General features: G+C 44.0%; 1 protein-coding gene across 2 annotated transcripts in view; it reads right to left on the minus strand.

Annotated features, from left to right (window-relative positions):
• The window catches only part of diaph2 (diaphanous-related formin 2), a 1,163,737-nt gene that overhangs the window by 637,778 nt on the left and 499,904 nt on the right, over positions 1 to 26,055 (minus strand). For both annotated transcript variants that reach the window (XM_034181862.1, XM_034181863.1), the window contains one exon: positions 22,105 to 22,219. In XM_034181862.1, the coding sequence (XP_034037753.1) occupies positions 22,105 to 22,219 (115 nt within the window). The remainder of the gene's footprint in view (positions 1 to 22,104; positions 22,220 to 26,055) is intronic.

Consider the following 26,055-nt stretch of genomic DNA (forward strand, 5'->3'; position numbering starts at 1 on the left):
CTCACCCTTCCCCCGCACCGTCCGTACGATTGTGCCATTGATTTGGTTCCAGGCGCTGAGTTCCCGTCCAGCAGGCTGTACAACCTCTCACGACCTGAGCGCGAATCAATGGAGACCTACATCCGGGACTCATTAGCTGCCGGGCTGATCCGGAACTCCACCTCCCCGATGGGGGCAGGTTTCTTCTTTGTGGGCACGAAAGATGGCGGACTCCGTCCATGCATTGATTACAGGGGGCTGAATGAGATTACGGTTCGCAATCGATACCCGTTGCCATTGTTGGATTCCGTGTTCACCCCCCTGCATGGAGCCAAAATCTTTACTAAGCTAGATCTTAGAAATGCGTATCACCTGGTTCGGATCCGGAAGGGAGACGAATGGAAGACAGCATTTAACACGCCGTTAGGTCACTTTGAGTACCTGGTCATGCCGTTCGGCCTCACCAACGCCCCCGCGACGTTCCAAGCCTTGGTTAACGACGTCTTGCGGGACTTCCTGCACCGATTCGTCTTTGTATATCTGGACGATATTCTCATCTTTTCTCCGGATCCTGAGACCCATGTCCGGCATGTACGTCAGGTCCTGCAGCGGTTGTTAGAGAACCGACTGTTTGTGAAGGGCGAGAAGTGCGAGTTTCACCGCACGTCTTTGTCCTTCCTGGGGTTTATCATCTCCTCTAACTCCGTCGCACCTGATCCGGCCAAGGTTGCGGCGGTGAGAGATTGGCCCCAACCAACAAGCCGTAGGAAGCTGCAACAGTTCCTCGGCTTTGCTCATTTCTATAGGAGGTTCATTAAGGGCTACAGTCAGGTAGTTAGCCCCCTGACAGCCCTGACCTCTCCAAAAGTCCCCTTCACCTGGTCGTATCGGTGCGAAGCCGCGTTCAAGGAGTTGAAACGACGGTTCTCTACTGCGCCAGTTTTGGTGCAGCCCGACCCTAGCCGCCAGTTCATGGTTGAAGTGGACGCCTCTGACTCAGGGATAGGAGCCGTGCTGTCCCAGAGCGGAGAGACTGATAAGGTTCTTCACCCGTGTGCCTACTTTTCACGCAGGTTGACCCCGGCTGAACGGAACTATGACGTCGGCAATCGAGAACTCCTTGCGGTGAAAGAGGCTCTTGAGGAGTGGAGACACCTGTTGGAGGGAGCGTCTGTGCCGTTCACGGTTTTCACTGACCATTGGAACCTGGAGCATATTAGGACCGCCAAGCGGCTGAACCCCAGGCAAGCCCGCTGGTCAATGTTCTTCGGGCGTTTTGACTTCCGGATCACCTATCGCCCCGGGACCAAGAACCAGAGGTCGGATGCCTTGTCCCGGGTACACAAAGAGGAGGTCAAAACTGCACTGTCGGATCCACCGGAGCCCATCCTGCCGGAGTCCACTATCGTGGCCACCCTCACCTGGGACGTGGAGAAGACCGTCTGGGAGGCCCTGGCACAGAGCCCGGACCCAGGATCAGGTCCGAAGAACCGTTTATACGTCCCACCAGAGGCCAGAGCTGCAGTCTTGGACTTCTGTCACGGTTCCAAGCTCTCCTGTCATCCAGGGGTGCGAAGGACCGTGGCAGTTGTCCGGCAGCGCTTCTGGTGGGCGTCTATGGAGGCCGACGTCTGGGAGTATATCCAGGCCTGCACCACCTGTGCCAGGGGCAAGGCAGACCATAAAAGGTCCCAAGGACTTCTCCAGCCATTACCGGTGCCTCATCGCCCCTGGTCCCACATCGGCCTGGATTTCGTCACGGGCCTCCCGCCGTCCCAGGGCAACACCACCATCTTCACGATATTGGACCGATTCTCCAAGGTGGCCCACTTCGTGGCCCTCCCGAAGCTCCCAACAGCCCAGGAGACAGCAAATCTCCTGGTCCACCACGTCGTCCGTCTGCATGGGATACCCACCGACATCGTATCTGACCGTGGTCCCCAGTTCTCGTCACACGTCTGGAGGAGCTTCTGCAGGGAACTGGGGGCCACCATGAGCCTCTCGTCCGGGTACCATCCACAGACAAATGGACAGGCAGAGCGGGCCAACCAGGAACTGGAACAGACCCTCCGCTGCGTAACATCCGCGCACCCGACGGCCTGGAGTAACCATCTGGCCTGGATCGAGTATGCGCATAACAGCCAGGTGTCTTCTGCCACCGGCCTCTCCCCATTTGAGGTGTGTTTGGGGTACCAGCCCCCATTGTTTCCCGTGGTGGAGGGAGAGGTCGTGTGCCCTCGGTCCGGGCCCATCTTCGGAGGTGCCGTCGGGTGTGGCGCACCGCCCGTTCTGCCTTGTTGAAAGCCCGGACGAGGGCCAAGACCCATGCAGACCGCCGGCGGTCCCCGGCCCCTGGATACCAGCCCGGGCAGGAGGTGTGGTTGTCAACGAAGGACATCCCCCTGCAAGTACAGTCTCCAAAATTGATGGACAGGTTCATCGGCCCCTTCCGTATCCTCAAAGTCTTCAGCCCTGCCGCGGTGAAGCTCCAGCTCCCAGCTTCACTGCGGATCCACCTGGTCTTCCATGTTTCCAGGATCAAACCTCACCACACCTCACCCCTCTGTGCTCCCGGTCCGGCGCCGCCTCCTGCCCGGATCATTGACGGGGAGCCGGCTTGGACAGTGCGCCGGCTCCTGGACGTCCGTCGAATGGGCCGGGGGTTCCAATATCTGGTGGACTGGGAGGGGTATGGACCCGAAGAACGCTCCTGGGTGAAGAGGAGCTTCATCCTGGATCTGGCCCTCCTGGCCGACTTCTACCGCCGACACCCCGACAAACCTGGTCGGGCGCCAGGAGGCGCCCGTTGAGGGGGGGGTCCTGTTGTGTGGGCCGCCAGAAGAGGAGGTACTGCTGGCCCACCACCAGAGGGCGCCCTGCCTGAAGTGCGGGCTTCAGGCACGAGAGGGCGCTGCCGCCACAGACACAGCCGGGAGTGACAGCTGTTACTCATTACTGCCTGACAGCTGTCACTCATCTTCATCATCTCACTCCATAAAACCCAGACGTCATCTCCACCTCATCGCCGAGATATCGTACTTCATTGAAGGTAATATCCTCAGCCGTTTTGTGTTACAATATATCTGTATATTGTGACTGTTTGCAGGAGTACCGGTTCCTCTTTCTGTGGAAGCTGAGTGAGTGCAGGACGGCACTCTTTTCCCCTGAGGAATCACTGCGGTACTCATCACATATTGAGTGAGAGGTGGAGGTGGCATTCCCACCGTTGTTGTTACTGGGTGTACACACACCCACACTTGACTGTCTTTGTTCTCGCCAGCAGTACCAGATCCGACAGTCGGGGACGGTGATCACCTGGGAATTCGGGACTTGGCGGCTCCAGTATTCACCAGGTTCGGTGGTGGCGGAAATCGTGTGGTTCCGGCTCTTCTCAGGACAGACGTCTTCTATCCTCGAGCCTGCCCACACATCACCTTTGTAATTTGACTGTAATCATATTCTGAGATTGTCTGTATATTCGTTGTGCACATTTCACAACATTAAATTGTTACTTTTTGGCTCATCTATTGACCGTTCATTTGCGCCCCCTGTTGTGGGTCCGTGTCACTACACTTTCACAACATTGCATGCAGCAAAATTCAGTTTTCTCTCTTGGTTTGGGGATTCCACCTATTTTGGGTTGTTAGTTCAAACCTTTGCCTATTCGGACTACATATATACTTATAATATATCTACAATTATGACAAAATATAAACTTTGGAATATTTTATAGATAATATCTTAAACAGGTTAACCTGGGCAATGCTGGGTACCCCAGCTAGTAATAAATAAAAGGGGATGCAATACAGAAGCCTGTGGTTAAATAAAAAGAAAAAAATGCCATGGGATTCAATCCCTCATGCTCTGATTACCAGACAGAAACTTTACCACTGCGCTACAATCACTGTCTTGTAACAGGAGCGTGAAATGGCTAAACTCAACAAGCAGAAAAACGTATTTTCTAAAAAAAGAAAAAAGTGCCATGATAACTGACCAAACAACGTATTTCTGCCAACAGGTGACTGAAAGTGGCGTATTTGTCATACTGTTGGCTTGTCCTGGTCCTGTGGTGTGCTGCTCACAGCCCTCAAGGCCAGACACACGTGTCCTGTCAGATGTGACATTCAGATCGCCTGCTGTGCGTCAAAAAAGCGATATGTGTTTTTTATGTATTTCCACACAAGCACATACACGCATGTGTCTATCAAAACATGGGACGTGTGCTGCAGCTGTGATGTCCAGGACCAGAGATGTCTCAAAAGCTGTGGGCAGCCAGCCACGCCCCCTGTCATGTCAGTGCACAGACCAACATGTCACTCTTTGATCAGATGAGCGATGCCTCACTTGCAGGGGGGGACCACAGACATAGATGTGTTGTGGGGGGAACCGACACTCTGGCACGCCACATGTGCACTCGGCAACTTCACAGTCGTGGGGCACTTAGACAAATTTCACATCCACCTCGACACTGATTATCTGCTGACTGTTTTCAGGATGATAGTACGAATGCCCTCACATATTCTAAGTGCCATGTGAGCGGTGTTAGATGTTCATGCATGTCAGTTGGAATTTGGCTGACACCTGCTGCGAGAGGATTCAATGGGCTGGCACAGCGCACACTCTGTCTTTCAGCCACTGGTGTGTGCAAATAGTTGTAGCAACAGGTGTACGAGGTGCACTTTATGTGCAAACTGACCAAATTCGCACTATGTGTGAAGGAGCCCTAATCTACATTGGACATGGTGCAAGGCCTCTGGTGGAAGGCTTCTAGTGGCTGATGTACCAGCTGCTGTTAACCACGAAATATCAGAGACTGCAAAGGCCGTAAAACACCTGAGGGTAGGCAAAGTTTCAGATATCTGTGGCACTGGAGATACTACAGATTATTTGAAAATTACAAAACACTATCTTTGGACTAACTCTAGGGAAAGTTCCAGTGACTGCAGGAAAAGATCTACTGACTGCAGGGAAAGTACTGCTGACAGTTGTAAAAAACATCAAGCCGAGATCATTTTGAGGGCACGCAAGATCAACAGGCTAAATATGGGTATGGGCAGTGTCTGGGGTGGTATCTCTCTAGCTTGCCTTGGGTTGTTTCAAAGCAGCTAAGTCCCTTGTTGACTTAGTGGGGGGGAGGGGGGTGCTCTGTGTGCCTGCATCCTTGTAACACATCAGGACCCTCCAAGGTTGGTGCTCGCCTGCTGAAGTTGGTGGGTGAGCTGGATTGGGACTACTCTTGGTTCCGTTGCACTGCAAGATGCATTTGAAGTCTACAAGCTGGTGAAGGTTATTTTGTCATGGCTTTGTAAGCAATCTTTGTTTCCATTTGGGTATCATCCAAACACACTGGATTCTATCCACTGACCTAAGACTAATGACTAAATGTCTTTGGTACTGTGTCCATTAAAGTAGACCTGCATTGAAATAAATGCAGTCAGATCTTTGGACCAAAAAATGACTTATATTTACACATAAGATCCTTCTGAATGTAGTAAAGTAAATCTTCAAGCCCAGATCTGTCATTCAATGGAGAAATCTTCATTTAAAAATAACAAATTTACAGCTAACATTTAGCCCTCCGCAAAACTGTCCCTCTCATCATGGACGCTGCCGAGACGTCACGGAGAAGACCCTCTCCCAGCATGCACTGTGTGCGCCAACTGTAATTTGTGGATTTACGTCAGGTTTCATCTGCACCTTTTTCTTGTCTTATGTCTTTTTCTTGGAAGGATCTACTTTTTTTAAACTTCATATTGTCTTGGGGTACGTTTGGTGAGTACTCATTTCTTTTATTTGCGCTTGAAAATTATTTTGGGGGACTTTTTCATATGCCCGTTTGATTGAGTGGTGTTGCATTGAAAGTCCACTGTCTTTCGCCTCCGGTGTACCGTCGCGGGCTACGGAGGTGAGACCCGCAAAGAATTCAAGTCATTAAAATGATATAAACCTCTCTCAGCGGCCACGGAGCTCTGCGACTCCGATTACCGAGACGTGCGGCGCTGCGGATTTTGCCGCAAGTCTGTCCTTGCGAGCAACAGGTGACACCGGCTGCTTCGCTTTAAAACGCCGAGCGTAGTCTGTGGACTTGTGCCAGGGCTGCACCATTCAGTAGAAAGAGCTGTGTCTGCGGCTGCACAGCAGACACGGGGGTGTGAGTGGCCCGTGGAGGCGTTTAACGAGCGCATGCACTCATTAAGCGCAGCGGAGGCAGAGACAGAGAGGCATGGGGGAAGAACGTCGCCCGCTGTCGATGTCGCCGCTGATCTGAGCAAGTATCATGTATCAGAGCTGTATCTCAAATTCATTGCAGCTTACTTTTGGATGTTGAAACCAGGATGTGTATAATAGTAACATTACTAACAGATAAAATCAATTTCAATGCGGGATCGGATTGAAGGCGGGAGGGCGTCGTCTTGTCCCTGACGTCATGGAAATGATCCGGATGTACAAACTATTTTCACAGAGGGCTAAATTTTAGCTGCAAATTTGTCATTTTTAAACGAAGACTTCTCTGCTGAATTACAAATGTGGGCTTACAGATTTACTTTACTGCATTCATAAGGGTCGTATAAATACATATCAGTTATTTCTTTCTGAAATCTGACTACATTTATTTCAAAGCAGGTCTCCTTTAAGGAAATCCATGGGTAGTGCTGGAAATACTTGTCTCAAATCAGCACTCAAATCAGATGGGGCATATTACTTGGATTGTAGGGAAACACCAGTTATGACAAGACCACAGGTACTTGCCCCTTGGCAAAATCCAGCACGCAGGTGCCTCAGTTCAGTAGACCCTGGAAACTGCAAAGGACCAGATGTACTCTCACGTATCACCTGAGTGCAGCAGATAGATGGCTAGTTTTAGGAGGTGGGGATGGACAGAGTGTGTGCCTGGGTGGGTGCCAATCAGGTCCCAGGGCAGTTCCATAGTGTGGTGTACGTGAAATAGAGTAACTTGCACTATACTTAATCAAAGCCAAGAGTAAAAATTTAAGTCGTAATAGCCTCCTAACATATCCAACAGGTTTTCAAAAGACTGATTTAAAAACTGTAGGGTTTATAAAAATGTAGCAGTGAAGGTGTCCCCTGTGACAGAGGGATATGACCTTGAGGCCATCACCACTCAGTTGGTGTATTAAAGGATGGGCCAGTTTATCAAACTTCATTTTTCTCCTGCCTGCTTCAAAATAGCCTTGAAAAGATCCTGAACACAAAATTGCTCTTGGTGTTTAGCTTGCCACTTTGAACTGGGAGCTGCAGCCATCATTATCTTACAATAACACACTGTATGTGAGCATTTGTTAAATCTAAATAGTATTCTAACATTTCCAACTTGCAATGTCACTACTGTTATTATTATGTAGTAAGTCACTATTCAGAATAATGTCAGAATGTATTAAAAGAGGCTTTTATATTAACTCATTTCAGTTTAGAATACAAACCCTGGCAAAAATTATGGAATCACCGGCCTCGGAGGATGTTCATCCAGTTGTTTAATTTTGTAAAAATAAATAAATAAAATAAAGTATGGAATCACCCTGTAAATTTTCATCCCCAAAACTAACACCTGCATCAAATCAGATCTGCTCGTTAGTCTGCATCTAAAAAGGAGTGATCACACCTTGGAGAGCTGTTGCACCAAGTGGACTGACATGAATCATGGCTCCAACAGGAGAGATGTCAATTGAAACAAAGGAGAGGATTATCAAACTCTTAAAAGAGGGTAAATCAGCACGCAATGTTGCAAAAGATGTTGGTTGTTCACAGTCAGCTGTGTCTAAACTCTGGACCAAATACAAACAACATGGGAAGGTTGTTAAAGGCAAACATACTGGTAGACCAAGGAAGACATCAAAGCGTCAAGACAGAAAACTTAAAGCAATATGTCTCAAAAATCGAAAATGCACAACAAAACAAATGAGGAACGAATGGGAGGAAACTGGAGTCAACGTCTGTGACCGAACTGTAAGAAACTGGGATTTACATACAGAAAAGCTGAACGAAAGCCATCATTAACACCTAAAAAGAAAAAAAACAAGGTTACAATGGGCTAAGGAAAAGCAGTCGTGGACTGTCGACTGGATGAAAGTCATATTCAGTGATGAATCTCGAATCTGCATTGGGCAAGGTGATGATGCTGGAACTTTTGTTTGGTGCCGTTCCAATGAGATTTATAAAGATGACTGCCTGAAGAGAACATGTAAATTTCCACAGTCATTGATGATATGGGGCTGCATGTCAGGTAAAGGCACTGGGGAGATGGCTGTCATTACATCATCAATAAATGCACAAGTTTACGTTGATATTTTGGACACTTTTCTTATCCCATCAACTGAAAGGATGTTTGGGGATGATGAAATCATTTTTCAAGATGATAATGCATCTTGCCATAGAGCAAAAACTGTGAAAACATTCCTTGCAAAAAGACACATAGGGTCAATGTCATGGCCTGCAAATAGTCCAGATCTTAATCCAATTGAAAATCTTTGGTGGAAGTTGAAGAAAATGGTCCATGACAAGGCTCCAACCTGCAAAGCTGATCTGGCAACAGCAATCAGAGAAAGTTGGAGCCAGATTGATGAAGAGTACTGTTTGTCACTCATTAAGTCCATGCCTCAGAGACTGCAAGCTGTTATAAAAGCCAGAGGTGGTGCAACAAAATACTAGTGATGTGTTGGAGCGTTCTTTTGTTTTTCACGATTCCATATTTTTTTCCTCAGAACTGAGTGATTCCATATTTTTTTCCCTCTGCTTGGTTTAAAAAAGTAACCGTTACTGACTGCCACAATTATTTTTCCTGATTTCTTATAGTGTTTCTTAAAGCCAGAAAGTTGCCATTTGAAATGACTTTAGTTTTGTGTCATGTCTGTGATCTGCTTTTTCTCTACAAAATTAAACAACTGAATGAACATCCTCCGAGGCCGGTGATTCCATGATTTTTGCCAGGGGTTGTACTACACAACATTTATCATTGAAATAACACAATTTCCAGGTTCACTGACTTGAATGATAAATGCACCTTTTGTGGGATTGAATCAGCAAGAATTACACATTTATTTTGTACTTGACATGTGTCATCTAAGTTTTGGAGGGATTTTGAAAAATATATCTATGAAAAAATTGGACATACCATCACAGCTGGTCTGAAGGATATTATTACAAGATTTGTATGTAATAATAAGCCTTTTTCCTTTGTAATTAATCTTATGTTGCTAATCAGCAAATTTAACTTACACAAAATGAGAATCTCCAAATCTCTGCAAAGTTTTCAAATATTTCTGGCAGAATCTAATTTATACACAAATACTTTAAAAGACCTCGGATGAGTTTACTGTGTTTTACACCCTTTTATATGGCTTTTTGTTTTGTTTTTACTTATTGTTTATTTGTTCTGTTATGTGCCAATTGTCTGCATTTATATACTTGTACATTTTTGTATACAGAAATCTCAAATAAAGATCTTGAAGGAAAAAAATACACGCTGCAGGAGCCGTCAAAAAAAAAGGAAAAAAAAAGCTCATTAATTATGGTAAAAGACACAAATGAAAACACAGAACATAGAATTCTTAAAAGTTGGGGAGCTCCTGCATCGCCGTTGTACTGTCATGGAAGGCAAGTTCTGCCTTGCAGGTTTTCCATTGCATGTTTTTCACTTTATTTTGGTTAAAATGCTCCTAAACCTTTGAACTCCATTGCTATGGCTAGCCATGATATTGTTTGGGCATAACTTTTCCGGTGACATCACAGCTGACCCCAATAACCACTACTGCACATGTACATCAAGAACAGAAAGGCAGCAGAAGGTACAAAGCTTTAAAAAACTAACGATGATGTTTCTGTGTAGGCTCTCAGTTGTCTAGGTGGTTTCCATAGTAGAGAAGCTTGAATCTTTGACTGGACTGGGTTGCTTGACATGAGGACGTTTCGCTTCAAATCACAGAAGCTTCCTCAGCTAAAATTCTTGCTCTGGTAGTCTGACTTCTGTCTTGACTCTTGTAGAGAAGAATAAACCAGAAGCCAACAAAAGCTGGAGTTTTTAACCTAACCAGACCCCTCCTACCGAGAGGCCGACTGCTATAGGCTAGTAACTAAACAGAGCCTAGAGCCTAGTTACAAACAGAGCAATGTAGTGTATTCTATCAGATGTCAGGAAAACTGTAATGAACACTATATAGGTAAGACTAAGCAACCTTTAAACAAGAGGCTATACCAGCACCGCAGAGAGGTCGCCAGTGGACCTCAGTCTGCAGTTCATCTCCACCTGAAAGACACTAACCACACGTTTGAGGACAAGGAAGTTAAAATCTTAGCCAGAGAGAAGAAATGGTTTGAGAGAGGTGTCAAGGAAGCATTCTTTGTAAAACATTTGAAACCCAGCCTTAACCAGGGGGCGGGTCTCAGACACGCTTTGTCCCTTGTTTACAATGGGGTACTCAGGTCAAAGCAGTTTCAGTCTTTTATTCATGGTAATGAATCATTCACGTCATCAGGAGAGTCGTCAAGGGAGCCATCAGGGGAGGCTTCCATCCCATCATTAGGAGAGTGCTAACTAGAGCACAACAGGTGCTAATTAGAGCTGTTTAGTCACTAGCCTATAGCAGTCGGCCTCTCGGTAGGAGGGGTCTTGTTAGGTTAAAAACTCCAGCTTTTGTTGGCTTCTGGTTTATTCTTCTCTACAAGAGTCAAGACAGAGGTCAGACTACCAGAGCAAGAATTTTAGCTGAGGAAGCTTCTGTGATTTGAAGCGAAACGTCCTCACGTCAAGCAACCCAGTCCAGTCGAAGATTCAAGCTTCTCTACTATATAACGATGATGTTGATTATTAAATTAGTCGCTGGCGATTTTGATAGTCGACGTAAGCATGACCAGTCGACTAATCATGTCAGCCCTGTTCTGAAGCATCTTTAAAGCTGTAAAAGTAGTATTTTCTGTTTTGGTGAGGTACCCCTTACAACTACTGTATAGCTTGACTGTGATTCCTTACTTGTAAGCTGCTTTGGATAAAAGTGTCAGCTAAATTAATGTAACATAATGTAATGTAATATAATGGCATGACGTCTCTTGCTGCCTCCATCCCGCTATTTTCCAATTATCCACTGAATTTCAGGTGTGTAATTTGTTTGGTTTCTTAAATTGTAATTTTCTTTTTCTCTCCCCTCCGGCCTTATTCAAAAAAGCACTTCCCTAATCATGTTCATTAGCAGTCTATGCATCATTAACACAAAGGCATGTTGGGAAACAAAATCCTAGTGACTGCCCAAGATGAGTTGGCTACAGTTTCATATTCTTCCTTCCTCCTCTCTCTGTCCCTGCAGACATAGGAACACCAACAACCTTCAAATCAGAGAGTATGTGCAGTCACTAGCATCATTCTGAAATGTTGAAGGCATCAAGGATGGTGCAGCCTATACTCCACACAAATTAATATTTTATAACCACCTAGGTAAAAACAAAATACATTCAATCTCACAACTAAATCTACCCCATTTTAACTGCTCCAGGTCATCAGGAGTTGGGATCATAAATTCTGAAACTTGAGGAAATACTTCATTGTTATAATTGCACATCATATAGAAAGAAGTCTCGAATGCATGCACTGTACTGCGGAGCAGTTGTGAGTACTTCTGGGTTCAATCCCGCCCATGCTCATTCCCTTGTAGACCTTGCACTGCATCAAGAAAGGCATCAAGCTGATGACAAATCAAGTTGCAAAGCCATACAAACTGTACTGTGGGGATCCTGAGAGAAGGGGAGCAGTCCATTGTCTGAATGTTTGATGTTTGGACTGTCAATCCAAAGCTAAATAAAAATCAACAGGGTTAAGGTCAGGTCTTGGGGGTATGCACTGGTGCTGTATGTTGCCACTTCCACCACACTACAGAAACACACTCAGTTTGGGTTGTCTCATACTACAGCAGACAACCGGTGCATTTCCATCTCCCAAAATTAGCCATCTACCTGCTTCAGTCAAGTGAGCATCACAACCTGGATCATGCCCACAGAGTCTTATAGGTGGCGTTGCCTCACAATGTAAGAAAAACCCCTAAACTGAGTCTCCCAAAAATCCTTTCAACTAACACAAAGTCACTGCAGTATGACTTGTTAAAGCTGCCCAATGAAAATACCCATTGTTTGAAAAAAAAAAAAACCCAAAAAACAGGAATGTTATGAGTGTACAAAGAAAGACAGTGGATGTGTGTGCACTGCCAGCACACAAAAGTAATTTTAAAATCTAACTAAAAAGTTGCCTTTCCTGAGATATATCTTTCTGCAGAGGATTGTCAGCAAATAAAAAAGTGATTGTTTTATTTCTATGAAGCATTGTCCCATAACAAGATGGCCTATGTCATTTTAAAAAAATAACAGAGGCCGTTAAATTATAGTCACATCTTTCATTTATTTGAAACACGAGACAGGAACTCTGAAATATCGAATGATTGTATTAGGTATTTGGTTCATAAACTAAAAACAGTAGGGAATTTGAGATCTACAATATCAGCTCTGCACCAGCATATTATAAATACTTTATTAAGCCATACACTGTAGTCAATGTCTCTGGTTCAATGGTTTAAAGGAAAAATGTGCATATTTAGAATATTGATCATTACAGGATACAGAATATTACAAAAAGTACCTCCATTATAAAATATACAACAATCTAGGAATTTAAATTGTTGAATAAATTCCTTGCTTTTGTTTCCCTGTTTCGGCGCAAAAGCCCAAACATCAATGTTACAAAGTAACCTATGCCCTTTGTTCATCAGAAATTGATGTGGGCAATGGAGGAAACATTTTAGAAGAAAGGGGTGTGAACTTTGCCAACATCAATCTTGTTTCAAATTGAACTGCAAGGTTCCAGCTGAATGAATTGCCTTTCAAATGCAGAAGGCCATGGCTACACACTTTCAATCCAGAAGTGAATCTGATTTGATCCCTGGAGCCTTACAAAGGCACAATCCACTGATTGATAAAGCGAGGTGAGAGGAGATGAGGGTAAAAGAAAAAAGGAACCCAGTCAATGAGGAAGAGGGTAAAGAAAAAGGGACAAGTGAATAGAAGTAATGAAGGCAGATATGGGGGTAACGGGCAGGTGAAAGAAAGTAAAGGAATAAAGGGGTGGGCAGATGAAACAGCACTGTGAAGTGCACAGGTTGTTATACAGGACCAATTCTTACGTCTGGTGCACAAGCTGTAATGATGTGGAAAAACTGGAGTTAGCACATCTGCACTGCCAGTCTGGTCAGTGCTAACAATTTGGAGATCACAAAGCACTTGATGCTGTCAAAAGTAAAATACCTGCCCCAACATTACTGACTGACATGTAACCAGGAGGGTAACATCAACTCAAGAGACCACAAGTATTACACTCAACAAAAATATAAACGCAACACTTTTGGTTTTGCTCCCATTTTGTATGAGATGAACTCAAAGATCTAAAACTTTTTCCACATACACAATATCACCATTTCCCTCAAATATTGTTCACAAACCAGTCTAAATCTGTGATAGTGAGCACTTCTCCTTTGCTGAGATAATCCATCCCACCTCACAGGTGAGCCATATCAAGATGCTGATTAGACACCATGATTAGTGCACAGGTGTGCCTTAGACTGTCCACAATAAAAGGCCACTCTGAAAGGTGCAGTTTTGTTTTATTGGGGGGGGATACCAGTCAGTATCTGGTGTGACCACCATTTGCCTCATGCAGTGCAACACATCTCCTTCGCATAGAGTTGATCAGGTTGTCAATTGTGGCCTGTGGAATGTTGGTCCACTCCTCTTCAATGGCTGTGCGAAGTTGCTGGATATTGGCAGGAACTGGTACACGCTGTCGTATACGCCGGTCCAGAGCATCCCAAACATGCTCAATGGGTGACATGTCCGGTGAGTATGCCGGCCATGCAAGAACTGGGACATTTTCAGCTTCCAAGAATTGTGTACAGATCCTTGCAACATGGGGCCGTGCATTATCCTGCTGCAACATGAGGTGATGTTCTTGGATGTATGGCACAACAATGGGCCTCAGGATCTCATCACGGTATCTCTGTGCATTCAAAATGCCATCAATAAAATGCACCTGTGTTCTTCTTCCATAACAGACGCCTGCCCATACCATAACCCCACCGCCACCATGGGCCACTCGATCCACAACATTGACATCAGAAAACCGCTCACCCACACGACGCCACACACGCTGTCTGCCATCTGCCCTGAATAGTGTGAACCGGGATTCATCCGTGAAGAGAACACCTCTCCAATGTGCCAAACGCCAGCGAATGTGAGCATTTGCCCACTCAAGTCGTCTACGACGACGGACTGGAGTCAGGTCGAGACCCAGTGAGGACGACGAGCATGCAGATGAGCTTCCCTGAGACGGTTTCTGACAGTTTGTGCAGAAATTCTTTGGGTGTGCAAACCGATTGTTTCAGCAGCTGTCCGAGTGGCTGGTCTCAGACGATCTTGGAGGTGAACATGCTGGATGTGGAGGTCCTGGGCTGGTGTGGTTACACGTGGTCTGCGGTTGTGAGGCTGGTTGGATGTACTGCCAAATTCTCTGAAACGCCTTTGGAGACGGCTTATGGTAGAGAAATGAACATTCAATACACGAGCAACAGCTCTGGTTGACATTCCTGCTGTCAGCATGCCAATTGCACGCTTCCTCAAATCTTGTGACATCTGTGGCATTGTGCTGTGTGATAAAACTGCACCTTTCAGAGTGGCCTTTTATTGTGGGCAGTCTATGGCACACCTGTGCACTAATCATGGTGTCTAATCAGCATCTTGATATGGCACACCTGTGAGGTGGGATGGATTATCTCAGCAAAGGAGAAGTGCTCACTATCACAGATTTAGACTGGTTTGTGAACAATATTTTAGGGAAATGGTGATATTGTGTATGTGGAAAAAGTTTTAGATCTTTGAGTTCATCTCATACAAAATGGGACCAAAACCAAAAGTGTTGCGTTTATATTTTTGTTGAGTGTATTTTGCTCCCTAGAAATGAATACAGAATGCACACATGATGGAACTAGAAAAACTGGATTCAGGCTGCCGCCATATTATTACACTGCTAACAAAGCAGAAACATGTTTGAGTGAAAAGTGTTGTTGAAAAAATACCACACACTGTCCAAAATATGCCCGTCATTCAAAATATGGCTAATGTGGCTTTGGAAAGTAGGTCAAGATCATGCCAACTTCACTGGGTACTGAACATTTGTGCAAGGTTACATTCAACTCTACCACATAAGCTGCAAGAAATACTCGACACTACATGACCCCTAAACCAATGTACAAAGGGACGAAATGACAGGTGGAGAACACTATAGCCTACCTCACTATCTGAAAATATTTTCAGAAACTCAAAAGGTAAAATGAAATGATGAAAGACTGTCATAAATACTAAAAAGTGTCAAACAAAATGAAAAATGCCAATGAAACAAATTATGTTGTGTGTTGGGGGGGGGGGGGTTTGGCTGGACAAGGTTGGGTTGTTTTGTGTTTATTTTCCTTCCCAGGTGATTTGGGGCTGTTCTCTGAGGAAAATGTGCTGCAGAAGAGTCTCTCTCCTCTGGTACGATGATTGGCTGCACCTGTTGCATTCTCGTGCGGCTCTCTATCAGGACAATCCACGACACCTGTGATGTTCACGTGCAGATCTGAGGACTTCCAGCTGGTACCAATGTAGTGATGAAGAACTACATTTAAACCAGCAGTGAGTTGGATAAGATTGCCGGAGAATACGACCTTGTGACGACCGTGTGGGGACGCTGAGGGCCGTTTCAGAGTCTGACATCGCGCCTGTGAAGGAGGAAGAGGGTGAGAGGCAAACGTTGTCAGCACACGACAGAGGTGAATATTCTGAAAAGTTTTCCGTGAATGTAAATTGGCGTTTATACGCAGCTATAAGTAATTATTGGTGGAAATTGTTTGGCGTGCTCCTCACGGCAGTGGCGTGTGGATTAATGATCCTCCACTAGCTGTGAGCAGCAGCCTCTTTGAACTAAGTTTGAAACCAGACCTAAACGTGTAGCTGATAAGTTTGCATCTAAACAATATTTCGTAGTAATAAGTGTTGAATAATCTCATCTCTGTTCCTCCTTCGCAGAGTACAGTACCTGGGGGGGGTGTTGGCAGAACTCCTGAGTCCTGAACGTTCGGACTCCGACTGTTGAGACGCTGAGAGAGCGCGCCGCCTTTTCACCTCACCAGAACTGTAATTATTTAGTATTTCATGTATAGCACAAAGGGAGAAAAATAAATGTGTTTTCTTTTTGGAACTGCTTCTGATTATTTCATGCTGGGTTCAGTCAGATACTGGACTGCTCCTCAATCCGCGTCTTATCCATAACAAAATTAATTAGGAATGACAACTCAACACCAATAAGACGCAGAAGACAGCAATCTAAAACTCAACTTGATAAATTGTTGAATGTATATATACCAACTTGTGTTTTGACCGCCCAAGGTCACTCATGCACAAAAAGCATTCAAGTGAAAATGAATCTTGACAGTGGCTTCAGATAAGGTCTGATAACACCTGGGAGAATGCACTGCTGTCGTACATCACTATATTGTTGGTAAGGTTAGACCTTACTTGTGTGAAGTGCCTTGAGGCAACTTTGTTGTGATTTGGCGCTATATAAATGAAATAAATTGAATAAACTGACTATATCTACCACACTACAGGCAAACAGCTGCCATCCAGAAAGCACAAAATGACACTGGGTTATTAATCTCTTGGTGTACGCGTACTACAATTTTGCTGGTTTTTCATGTAAATCTAAAGAAATCAACAGATTTCCCTGAGTTGCCTCAAGATAAATAGATAAAACCAACTAGGTCAACAGACACAAACTTGGAATCCCCCAGCGAGGTTACCCAAGTGGCAGACTTTCTGAATTGTTCCTCAGTGTTGTGATATATTTATCATTTTGCTGATGTACCACCTTTCTATGTGCAAGACATGGTGTGAAAAGGTTCAATGAAAGCATGGAAGGAAGAAAAAAGAAGCCTAGGTGACCAATCAATCCATGAAGACATCTGCAACTGCTGAAGTGTTGCAAAATTACAAATTGTCAGTTGCACCCTCTCACTTTTCAGTATTGAAAACAGGATGTTGGGGATTTTGGTGGTAAAGATCAGACTATCTATTATTGATGTAGTAAACCAAAGTAAAACAAAGTATTAATTACTATATGGACAATGTATGACAGAAACATAAGATTGTTAACAACATCTGTCTTGAATAAGAGACACAATAGCACGTTCATTATAACCATATGCAACAAGAATAATGAATACAGTTGAGGATTATAAGTATTAATGAAATGGTATATAACAATGTGATTTAACTCAATTTACTGTGGCAGTTACATCCAGTCAATTAATAATAAGTTGCCTTTTTTGTTTCACTAAAACTCAGCTGTGTTTTTTCATAGGTTTTGCTATAATTAATGAAAGATATAAAGTATATCATCAATCACATTAGTCATTTAATGCCAGATATGAATAAAATAATATGTGGAGTGTTTGGCAGATAGATGGTAAGACAGATTTCCTGTCAGGACAACTTAGGTTAAAGTCATAAAAAATAAAAATAAACATTTTTTTTTCAAGCAGTCTAGTATACGCCTGAGTTGCTTAACTAAAGCAGATGCATTCTGTTGGTGTCTATGTCACTGCCATTCGAGAGTCTGGCATATGTGTTACAGTCAGATTTAAGAACCATCTCAAGATAAATGACTTAGAAAAAAGACTTTTGGAAGACTGAAACAGAGCTTGAAATCCCTCTTGATTATCGTTTCTGTTTCTTGGTGAAACTCATTAAACAGTGAGACTCATAAAAGCAGCGGGAGAGATGACAGGCTTGCATTCTCAGTTGTTTTAGAGGCATCTAAGTGCAATAAGCATCTGAAAATTGAGGGTTGTTAAAGTGAGTTTTTTTTTTCCTTTTACTATCGAAGCATTGTTCTTCTACAATGCGGGTAACAAGCAGGAATCCCAAGGAACTTGGAGTTAACAGCAGCCTTTTTGCACCATTTTCTGAGGGCAGCTCTGCAGGGAAGGCATTTACACCTGCTTGCCTCATCTTTCACGATGCACTCATCCCCTGAAGTGTGCTTAACTTATAAATGTCCATGTCTAAAATGGAGCCAACAACAACAAAAAGTGTGTGTGTGTGTGTGTGTGCGCGCATGTTCTAAAAACAGTGACAATTTTCCAGACAAGTGAAGGTTTTCTCAGTGACTTGTTTGTTAGAGCCCAAATTACTTATGGATACTTTGAAAGTACAAGACATCTTGAAATGTTATGGCTCTGCACTCAGCACATACTGTCTGAGGCTGTACAAACATCACTGAACCTGATGTGAAAGTAAACACATGGACAAATGAACAAATAAGATTAAACAGTTTGACAAAACAGCATGTTTGCTTTTATTCAAATTGTATGCTACTGATAAACAATGTGAAATGGAAGGAAACATAAAACAAACAACTCTTGTAAAAATTCCATCCAGGACCTACTTTGTGATATAATATACACATGACAGTCAAAGGTTTGAAATTCAACAGTAAACTGATTTTTTTCCCCGTTCATGAACAAATCATATTCTCTTAACAAGCGAAGAAATCTACAGGGATCCAGCAAAATAATCAAAGAGGAAATTCTGGGTCACGGCTTTCTAACCTTTTAATGGTTTTTAAATTTTATTCTTCCTACGGATAAATAATTCTGTTTTGTTGTTGTGTCTTGTCTCTTCTCAGGGCCATCCAACCTCTGTACTCACAAAGCGAGAGCTGTGTTCGGGTGCTTGGCAGTAAGCTGGACTCGTTTCCGGTGGGGGTTGGCCTCTGCCAGGGCTGCAACTTGTCACCAATCCTGTTTGTGATATTCATGGACAGGATATCGAGGCGTAGTCGGGGGGAGGAGGGTTTCCAGTTTGGTGGGATCAGGGTCTCATCACTGCTTTCTGCAGATGATGTCGTCCTGTTGGCTTCATTGGCTGGTGACCTCCAACCCTTACTGGATCGGTTTGCAGCCGAGTGTGAAGCGGCTGGGATGAGGATCAGCACCTCTAAATCTGAGGCCATGGTTCTCAGCAGGAAACCAATGGATTGCCTACTCCGGGTAGGGAATACAGTCTTGCCCCAAGTGAAGGAGTTCAAGTATCTTGGGGTCTTCTTCATGAGTGAGGGGACAATGGAGAGTGAGATCGGCCAGAGAATTGGTGCACCAGGGGCGGTATTGCATTCCCTCTACCATGCTGTTGTGACGAAAAGGGAGCTGAGCCAAAAGGCGAAGCTCTCGATCTACTGGTCAATCTTCGTTCCTACTCTCACCTATGGTGAAGAGGGTTGGGTCATGACCGAAAGAACTACATCGCGGGTACAAGCAGCCGAAATGGGCTTCCTTGGGAGGATGGCTGGTGTCTCCCTTAGAGATAGGGTGAGAAGTTCAGTCATCCGATGGGAGCTCAGAGTAGAGCCGCTGCTCCTTCGCATTGAAAGGAGCCAGTTGAGGTGGTTTGGGCATCTGGTAAGGATGCCTCCTGGGCGCCTTCCGAGGGAGGTGTTCCAGGCACGTCCCAGGGAAGACCCAGGACTAGGTGGAGAGATTATATCTCCACATTGGCCTGGGAACGCCTCGGGATCCACCAGTCACAGGTGGTCAATGTGGCCCAGGAAAGACAAGTCTGGGGTCCCCGACTGGAGCTGTTGCACCTACGAACGATCTTGGATAAGCAGTTGAAGATGAGTGAGTGAGTGAGTGAGTGAGTGAGTGAGTGAGTGAGTGAGTGAGTGAGTGAGTGAGTGAGTGAGTGAGTGAGTGAGTGAGTGAGTGAGTGAGTGTTGTCTCTTGATGTTTAATTGTGTACAGCACTTTGAAAATATTCAAACAATTACTATTATGATACGAGGTCTGTCCGAAAAGTAACGGACCTTTTTATTTTTTTCAAAAACTATAAGGATTTGAATCATGTGTGCTTGCATCAGCCAAGCTTGAACCTTCGTCACGCCTGTCGGTTGCGTCATTCGCCTGTGGGCAGGCTTTGAGTGAGCACTGGTCCAGCCCCCTCATCGGATTTTCATTGTCAGGGAAATGGCTGAGCAACTGACGCTTTGCGCCATGAAATTTTTTTCAGAAACTGTGTGAGACAGCCAGGTGGAAACCATTCAAAAATTCAGATGGCTTTCGGTGAAGATTCTATCGGCGTCACACAGATTAAGGAGGATTATAACCGGATTAAAGATGGCCCACAGCGGCGGAAAGCGTGCCGGGCTGAAACGACCAGATCATTTCCAAAGTGAAGGCTGTGTTGATCCGGCACGTCGTGTGACTACCAGAGAAATCGCACAAAATGTGGACATCAGCACTTTTGTGGCACATTCCACTGTTACAGGACATTTTGTAATGAAAGACGTGCAGAGGAACACCTCCGTGTTGGAAACCATTCGGAAGATTCAGACGGCTTTCGGTGGCTTTTCAGTCGAGTGAGTATCCAAGAAATTGTGTAACAGCTGGGCATGCCACAACATGTCCTGTGAGACTTCCAAGGGCTATTGCTACTAATCTACCAGAGAGAGAATGGGCTCTCTATACATTTTTTAAAAGCCCCAGTGGGTAAAAAAGTGAAAGAGATAGGACATTTGGAACAGAGTTAAAGTCATCTGCCTAAAATTGCCTATGAAGTTTAAAATCTATTTAAAATTTGCAGATGTGTTTTAAAAGCATACTATAACTTCCTAAAAACAAGTGTTTAATTGCACAATACCATTTACTCAAACCTTTATGATGTAGGGGTGTTGCTGATCAATTTCGGGCTAAACTACACCCAAATGTAAAGGCTTATTACATACACATTGCATTTTAGCGAAACTTGAAGGCAGAACAACTGGTGCAGTGTGACGTGATGAAATCAATAATCTAGACAAGTAATCTTGTCATCTGAACTACCAAATCCAGTCAAAGGTGGTGTGGAGCACAATGTGCAGTCTAATAGCAAATGCGAAGCGGAAATAAATACTGGGGTCAAAAAAATTTAATTACCATGGTAACCAAAGCTTAAACACACCTGAATTGCAATTTGGAAAACAAAAGACATATATGTGACAAATTTGGTACCAAAATATTCAATAGAAACAGAATTCAAACAAACACAGCAACAAATATATATCCTTAGCAAAACTAGCCGCTGAGGAAAAAGTGGTATTTACTGAACGGACACCAAAAAAAAAGATGATCCCAGTTTGTCGACATGGTGGTAGCAAGAAAGTCAGACTGTGCAAACAGACAGTAGGTATATGAGGGAAAAGTTGGATAATTCTGTATAGTTATGTCCACACACCCTAGCAAAGATAAGACTTGAGTGTTCCGCGCTTGACAGGGCTCTGACTTCTCTCCTCCCACTGCTGCTAGAATTAGAGGACGGTACTATACACATGCACACACTGTCAGAGAAGCAGAAAACACTCAAACAGCCATGGGAGGAATACTTCAAGTGTCTACATAAAATAAACTTGCACAGCACTGTTTGTGTTATTCATCAGCAAGTTAGGTAGCATGGTTGTTTATCTGCGAAAGGAAAAAAAAGAAAACTGCCCAGGACAAGAAAACTCCCACAGCTTCCTTCACCAACCCCCCCCCCCCCCCCCCCCCTTCTCTTCATCCACTCCAAACCTTCCCAGATGGAGGACTGGCCTACTGGACTGGAAAAGGCAGAAGCAAACCAAGCCTAACTGCTCTCAGTTCACACATATAAATGCGAGTTCAAATTTGTGCAAATCTACACATGCACGCACTCGCTGAAACACTGATCTGAAACTATTCGATATGTACAGAGTACAATGTCACGTCGACTTCACCAGCTTTCCCACAGTGCATATGCACATAAATGCTCTGCAACAAAAGCACCAGTTTTCCTAATTGGCTGAGAGATTTAAACAAAAAGGGCACAGTGTTGAAATGCAGCACTTTAAAGATAATTAACATTTCACCGGGACAAATGCTTTCTCATGGTGTCAAGAGCTGAAAGTGGTTTGGCATCCGTTACCCGGGAAGCTCAATAACGCATGAGAATGTAGGTTAATTAAGGAAAGGTTGAAGGCAACTGAGGCCGTCTTACCTTTGGTCTTTGAGGAGAAGCACAGGGAGAGCTGAGCAAATAGGTCAGGATTCTCAAACTTCTCTTCTTTGACTTTGATCCAGAAGCAATTCTCTGCCATTTCCTGAGGCACTATCTGCAATGACACAAGGATTCCATTATCACCACAATCACAAACTGCCATTCCGGCAAGCTGCCACTCAAAAGTTCTCACTGGAGATGAGGGCTGTGTGGGTTTTCTTGTTTGTGGACACACACAAACACACATACATGCATGACCTTCCATGTGGACCCTTTAACATCTGAATGGCAAACAGAGAAGGTAAATAGAGGAACAATGACTGAAAATAAAAAAAAAATACTTATTTTCACAATATAGTGTACCCAGAAAGTCTTCACAGCGCTTCACTTTTTCCACATTTTCTTATGTTACAGCTTTATTCCAAAATGGATGAAATTCATTATTTTCCCCTCCATATTCTACACACAATACCCCATAGTGACAATGTGAAAAAGGTTTTGTTTTTCAAAGGAGTGGCTTCAGAACAACTCTATGAATGTCCTTGAGTGACCCAGCCAGAGTCTAGACCTGAATCTGACTGAACATCTCTGGAGAGATCTGAAAATGGCTGTGCACCAACACTCCCCATCCAACCTGATGGAACGTGAAAGGTGCTGCAAAGAGGAATAGGCAAAACTGCCCAAAGATAGGTGCACCAAGCCTGTATTCAAGACTTGAGGCTGTAATTGCTGCCAAAGGTGCATCAACAAAGTACTGAGCAAATGATGTGAATACGTAAGTATACGTGATTTCATAGGTTTTATTTTTAGTAAATTAAAATAAATAAAAACAACTTTTTTCATGTTTTCATTACGGGGTGTTGTGAGCAGAATTTTGAGGGGAAAAAATTAATTCCAATTTGGAATAAAGCTGTAGCCAGGTGGTGACCAAGTGGTTAGTGCTTGGATTCTGTGCAGAAGGTTCCGGGTTTAAACCCCACTCCTGCCACATTTCTCCATGTAATGTGGAGCTGTGTCAGGAAGGGCATCTGGTGTAAAACATGTGCCAAATCAACATCCAGATCTATTGTGGCCACCCTGAGTGAAAATGAGGGAACAGCTAAAGGGATGTACTTTTTTGTAATAAGGCTGTATCATAACAAAATGTAGAAAAAGTATAGAAAACCATAGGCCACATCTCCAGTCTTTATATCAACCATCTTTTCGCTTGTCTGCCAAAGTACAAATGATAACACATTTTCAATGATATGGCAAACTTCTACATGAACATTTCTATGCTAATTAATTAGATGTGAACAGACCCTAACTGCATCAGACAATTCAAAGCTCGTTTTGACCTCCCCAGAGATGAATGAAAAGAATACATTTTAAAACCTCTCCATCCGTGTTTATACACTCCACCTACCTGGACCTGCATGAAACTGCAAAGCATCTAACAGCCTACAGACACACACACCAGAGATTCAGACATAAAAAAGAAAAACTAATATAGCTTGTAGTATACCTGTCAGGCAGACTGCATTATGCTTTTTATGACAACTCTATGTCTGAATTTTTCACAGTGAAGCATTGACTGCTTCAGGGTTCAGCTTTTGGCCCACTGTTTTTTTTTCATATATGTTCCACCCCTTGGTCAGGTTATATCTATCCATAGGATCAGTTAGTATTACTATAATGACAACACAGATGCATATGTCTGTTTGCATGTTATGTGTCAAAATGCTGCAAAGCCGGAGGCTTATTTGGCTGTTGTAAAAAGACAGATGTTGTCTAATGTACTCTCAAACTTTGAGAAAACTGAGATGATGGTTATCAGTTGTGCCAGACATTTAGTTAATTATTTCACACTGTTGCTTCTTGACTGTGTAAATCAACACCATGTTCAAGTTAAGAATATGTGCCAGCATTTGTCTTTTCATTTGCATATTAGAGAGGTGACTAAGACTGCACTTTATCACTGTGATGAAACAATTCTGTACAGCCGAGGCACTAATTCAAACCTTTGTGCCTTCAAGAACTGAAAGTTGTTACATTTTATTTTCCAGCTTGACATGCTGTTACATTAGAAGCCTTCAAGGAATCAATAAGAAAGTTTTAACCGGGATGCTGACATTTAAAAATATCACTCCAATGCTAGTTCCTCAACACTGGTTTACCGTTGATACGAGGGATGATTCTGAGGTTCTGCTGATAAGGTGTAGGATGCTGAGGGGCTGCTCCCTTTGTTATCCTGCTGAATGTATTGAGCCTTATGTGACAGAGAAATTAGACATTACACTAATCACCAGGACTGCTTTCTTCCACTTTCGTAACATAGTGAGGATTCGTCCCATCCTGTCTATGGCTGATGCAGAGACTCTGATCCATTTGTCTCCCCTACACTGAATTATTGTAATGTCCTATTATCTGGTTTACTGCAGTCCAGCATTAAGGGTCTCCAACTGTTTCAAAATGCTGCTGCCAGAATTTAGACAAGAAGCAGAAAGTCTGACCACATGACAGAGATTTTGGTCTCCCTTCATTGGCTTCCGGTCTCTGTGAGGTCTGATTTTAAGGTTCTCTGACTAACTTACAAAATGATTCATAGCCTAACTGACCAAATTACAACCTATACCAGCCTTTGCTCTGTGCTCTAAGGATGCAGGACTACCTTGTGTGCCTAAGTTTAAAAAGTCAGCAGGAGACAGGGCTTTCTCTTATCATGTCCCTGTCTTGTGGAATGATCTCCCTGCAGAGATAAAACAATCAGATTCCATATAGACATTCAAGTCTACACTAAAGATGCATCTATTCTCCCTCTCATATAACTAGTATACCGATGTAGTATGGAATGATGATTCCTCTACTTTTAATTCATATTATTAACAATGAAACAGGTCTCAGTCTCACTACATCTAAATTTTGGGTCTGTTAATGAAGCACAGGGCTGGCTGCTGGCAAGCACTTAATTCTCTGTAATTGTCTTTGCTTCTCTGTTGACTTACTTCTGGTGAACTAATGCCTCAGTTGCAGTTATTTCCGGCCAACTGATTTTTTTTCTCTCTGTCCAAGGCACTGACAAGACCTTTAATGGATGCTGGCCCTGCACCCTAAGATGTCAGACTGACCCCAAGAAGCCCTGCCTTTTCAAGACCTACCTATTCAACCACCTAAAGACCCAAGATGGGCTGCTTTTCAAATTTCAATTAAGGACTCTGTCATTGTTGCTTTTCTGTTTCTTCTGTTTGAAAAAATCTGTCAGGATGTGAGGTCTGGTTGTGTTGGGGTTGTTTTTGTATTGTTCGCCTTCTTCTCTTGCTGGGGTTTTTCCCATTTGGGTCTGTCTATGTCTTTCTCTCTTGTCTGTCTCTGCTGGCTCTTGGTGATGGGTGTTTCCCTCTCTCTGGCCACACCCCCTTTCTGGTGCATTCCACGCACACCTGTTTTCAATCAGCACCTCATCACCTGGGTGTATTTAAGTTCCTCTGTCTGCGTTATTCCTTCGTCAGATTGATGTGCCTTGTGCCTTCTCTCGAGCTCTGTTTTTGTGTATTCCTGACCTGCTTGCCTCTCATGTGTTATGACCACCTGCCTGTATTATCGCCCACGCCTAAGCCTGATGTTTCATATATTTCTGCTCTTGCTGGACTGCCTTTTTGGCTACCGGACCCTGAATACTACCTCAGTAAAGATTTTTTACTCACAGAGCTCAGCCTTTCTGTGGAACCAGACCTGACAGATCAATGTGGCCAACGATGGACGCAGCAGACTCGAGTCCCTTTCAGCTAGCCGTACAACATAATAGCAGGCAGCTAGCCCAACAAGACGGCTCACTGCTCTCAGCTCTGGCTTTAGCGACCTACTGTAATGCCAAGATGCTTTCATGTCTTCCGTGAGCTCCCACATGGAATAATTACTGTCAAGACTCATCCCTCAGGCCAGTCCAGACCCGGTTAAAGGTAACACCAGGCA

The sequence above is a fragment of the Thalassophryne amazonica genome, chromosome 11 (assembly GCF_902500255.1).
Source record: "Thalassophryne amazonica chromosome 11, fThaAma1.1, whole genome shotgun sequence".
NCBI classification, from domain to species: domain Eukaryota; kingdom Metazoa; phylum Chordata; class Actinopteri; order Batrachoidiformes; family Batrachoididae; genus Thalassophryne; species Thalassophryne amazonica.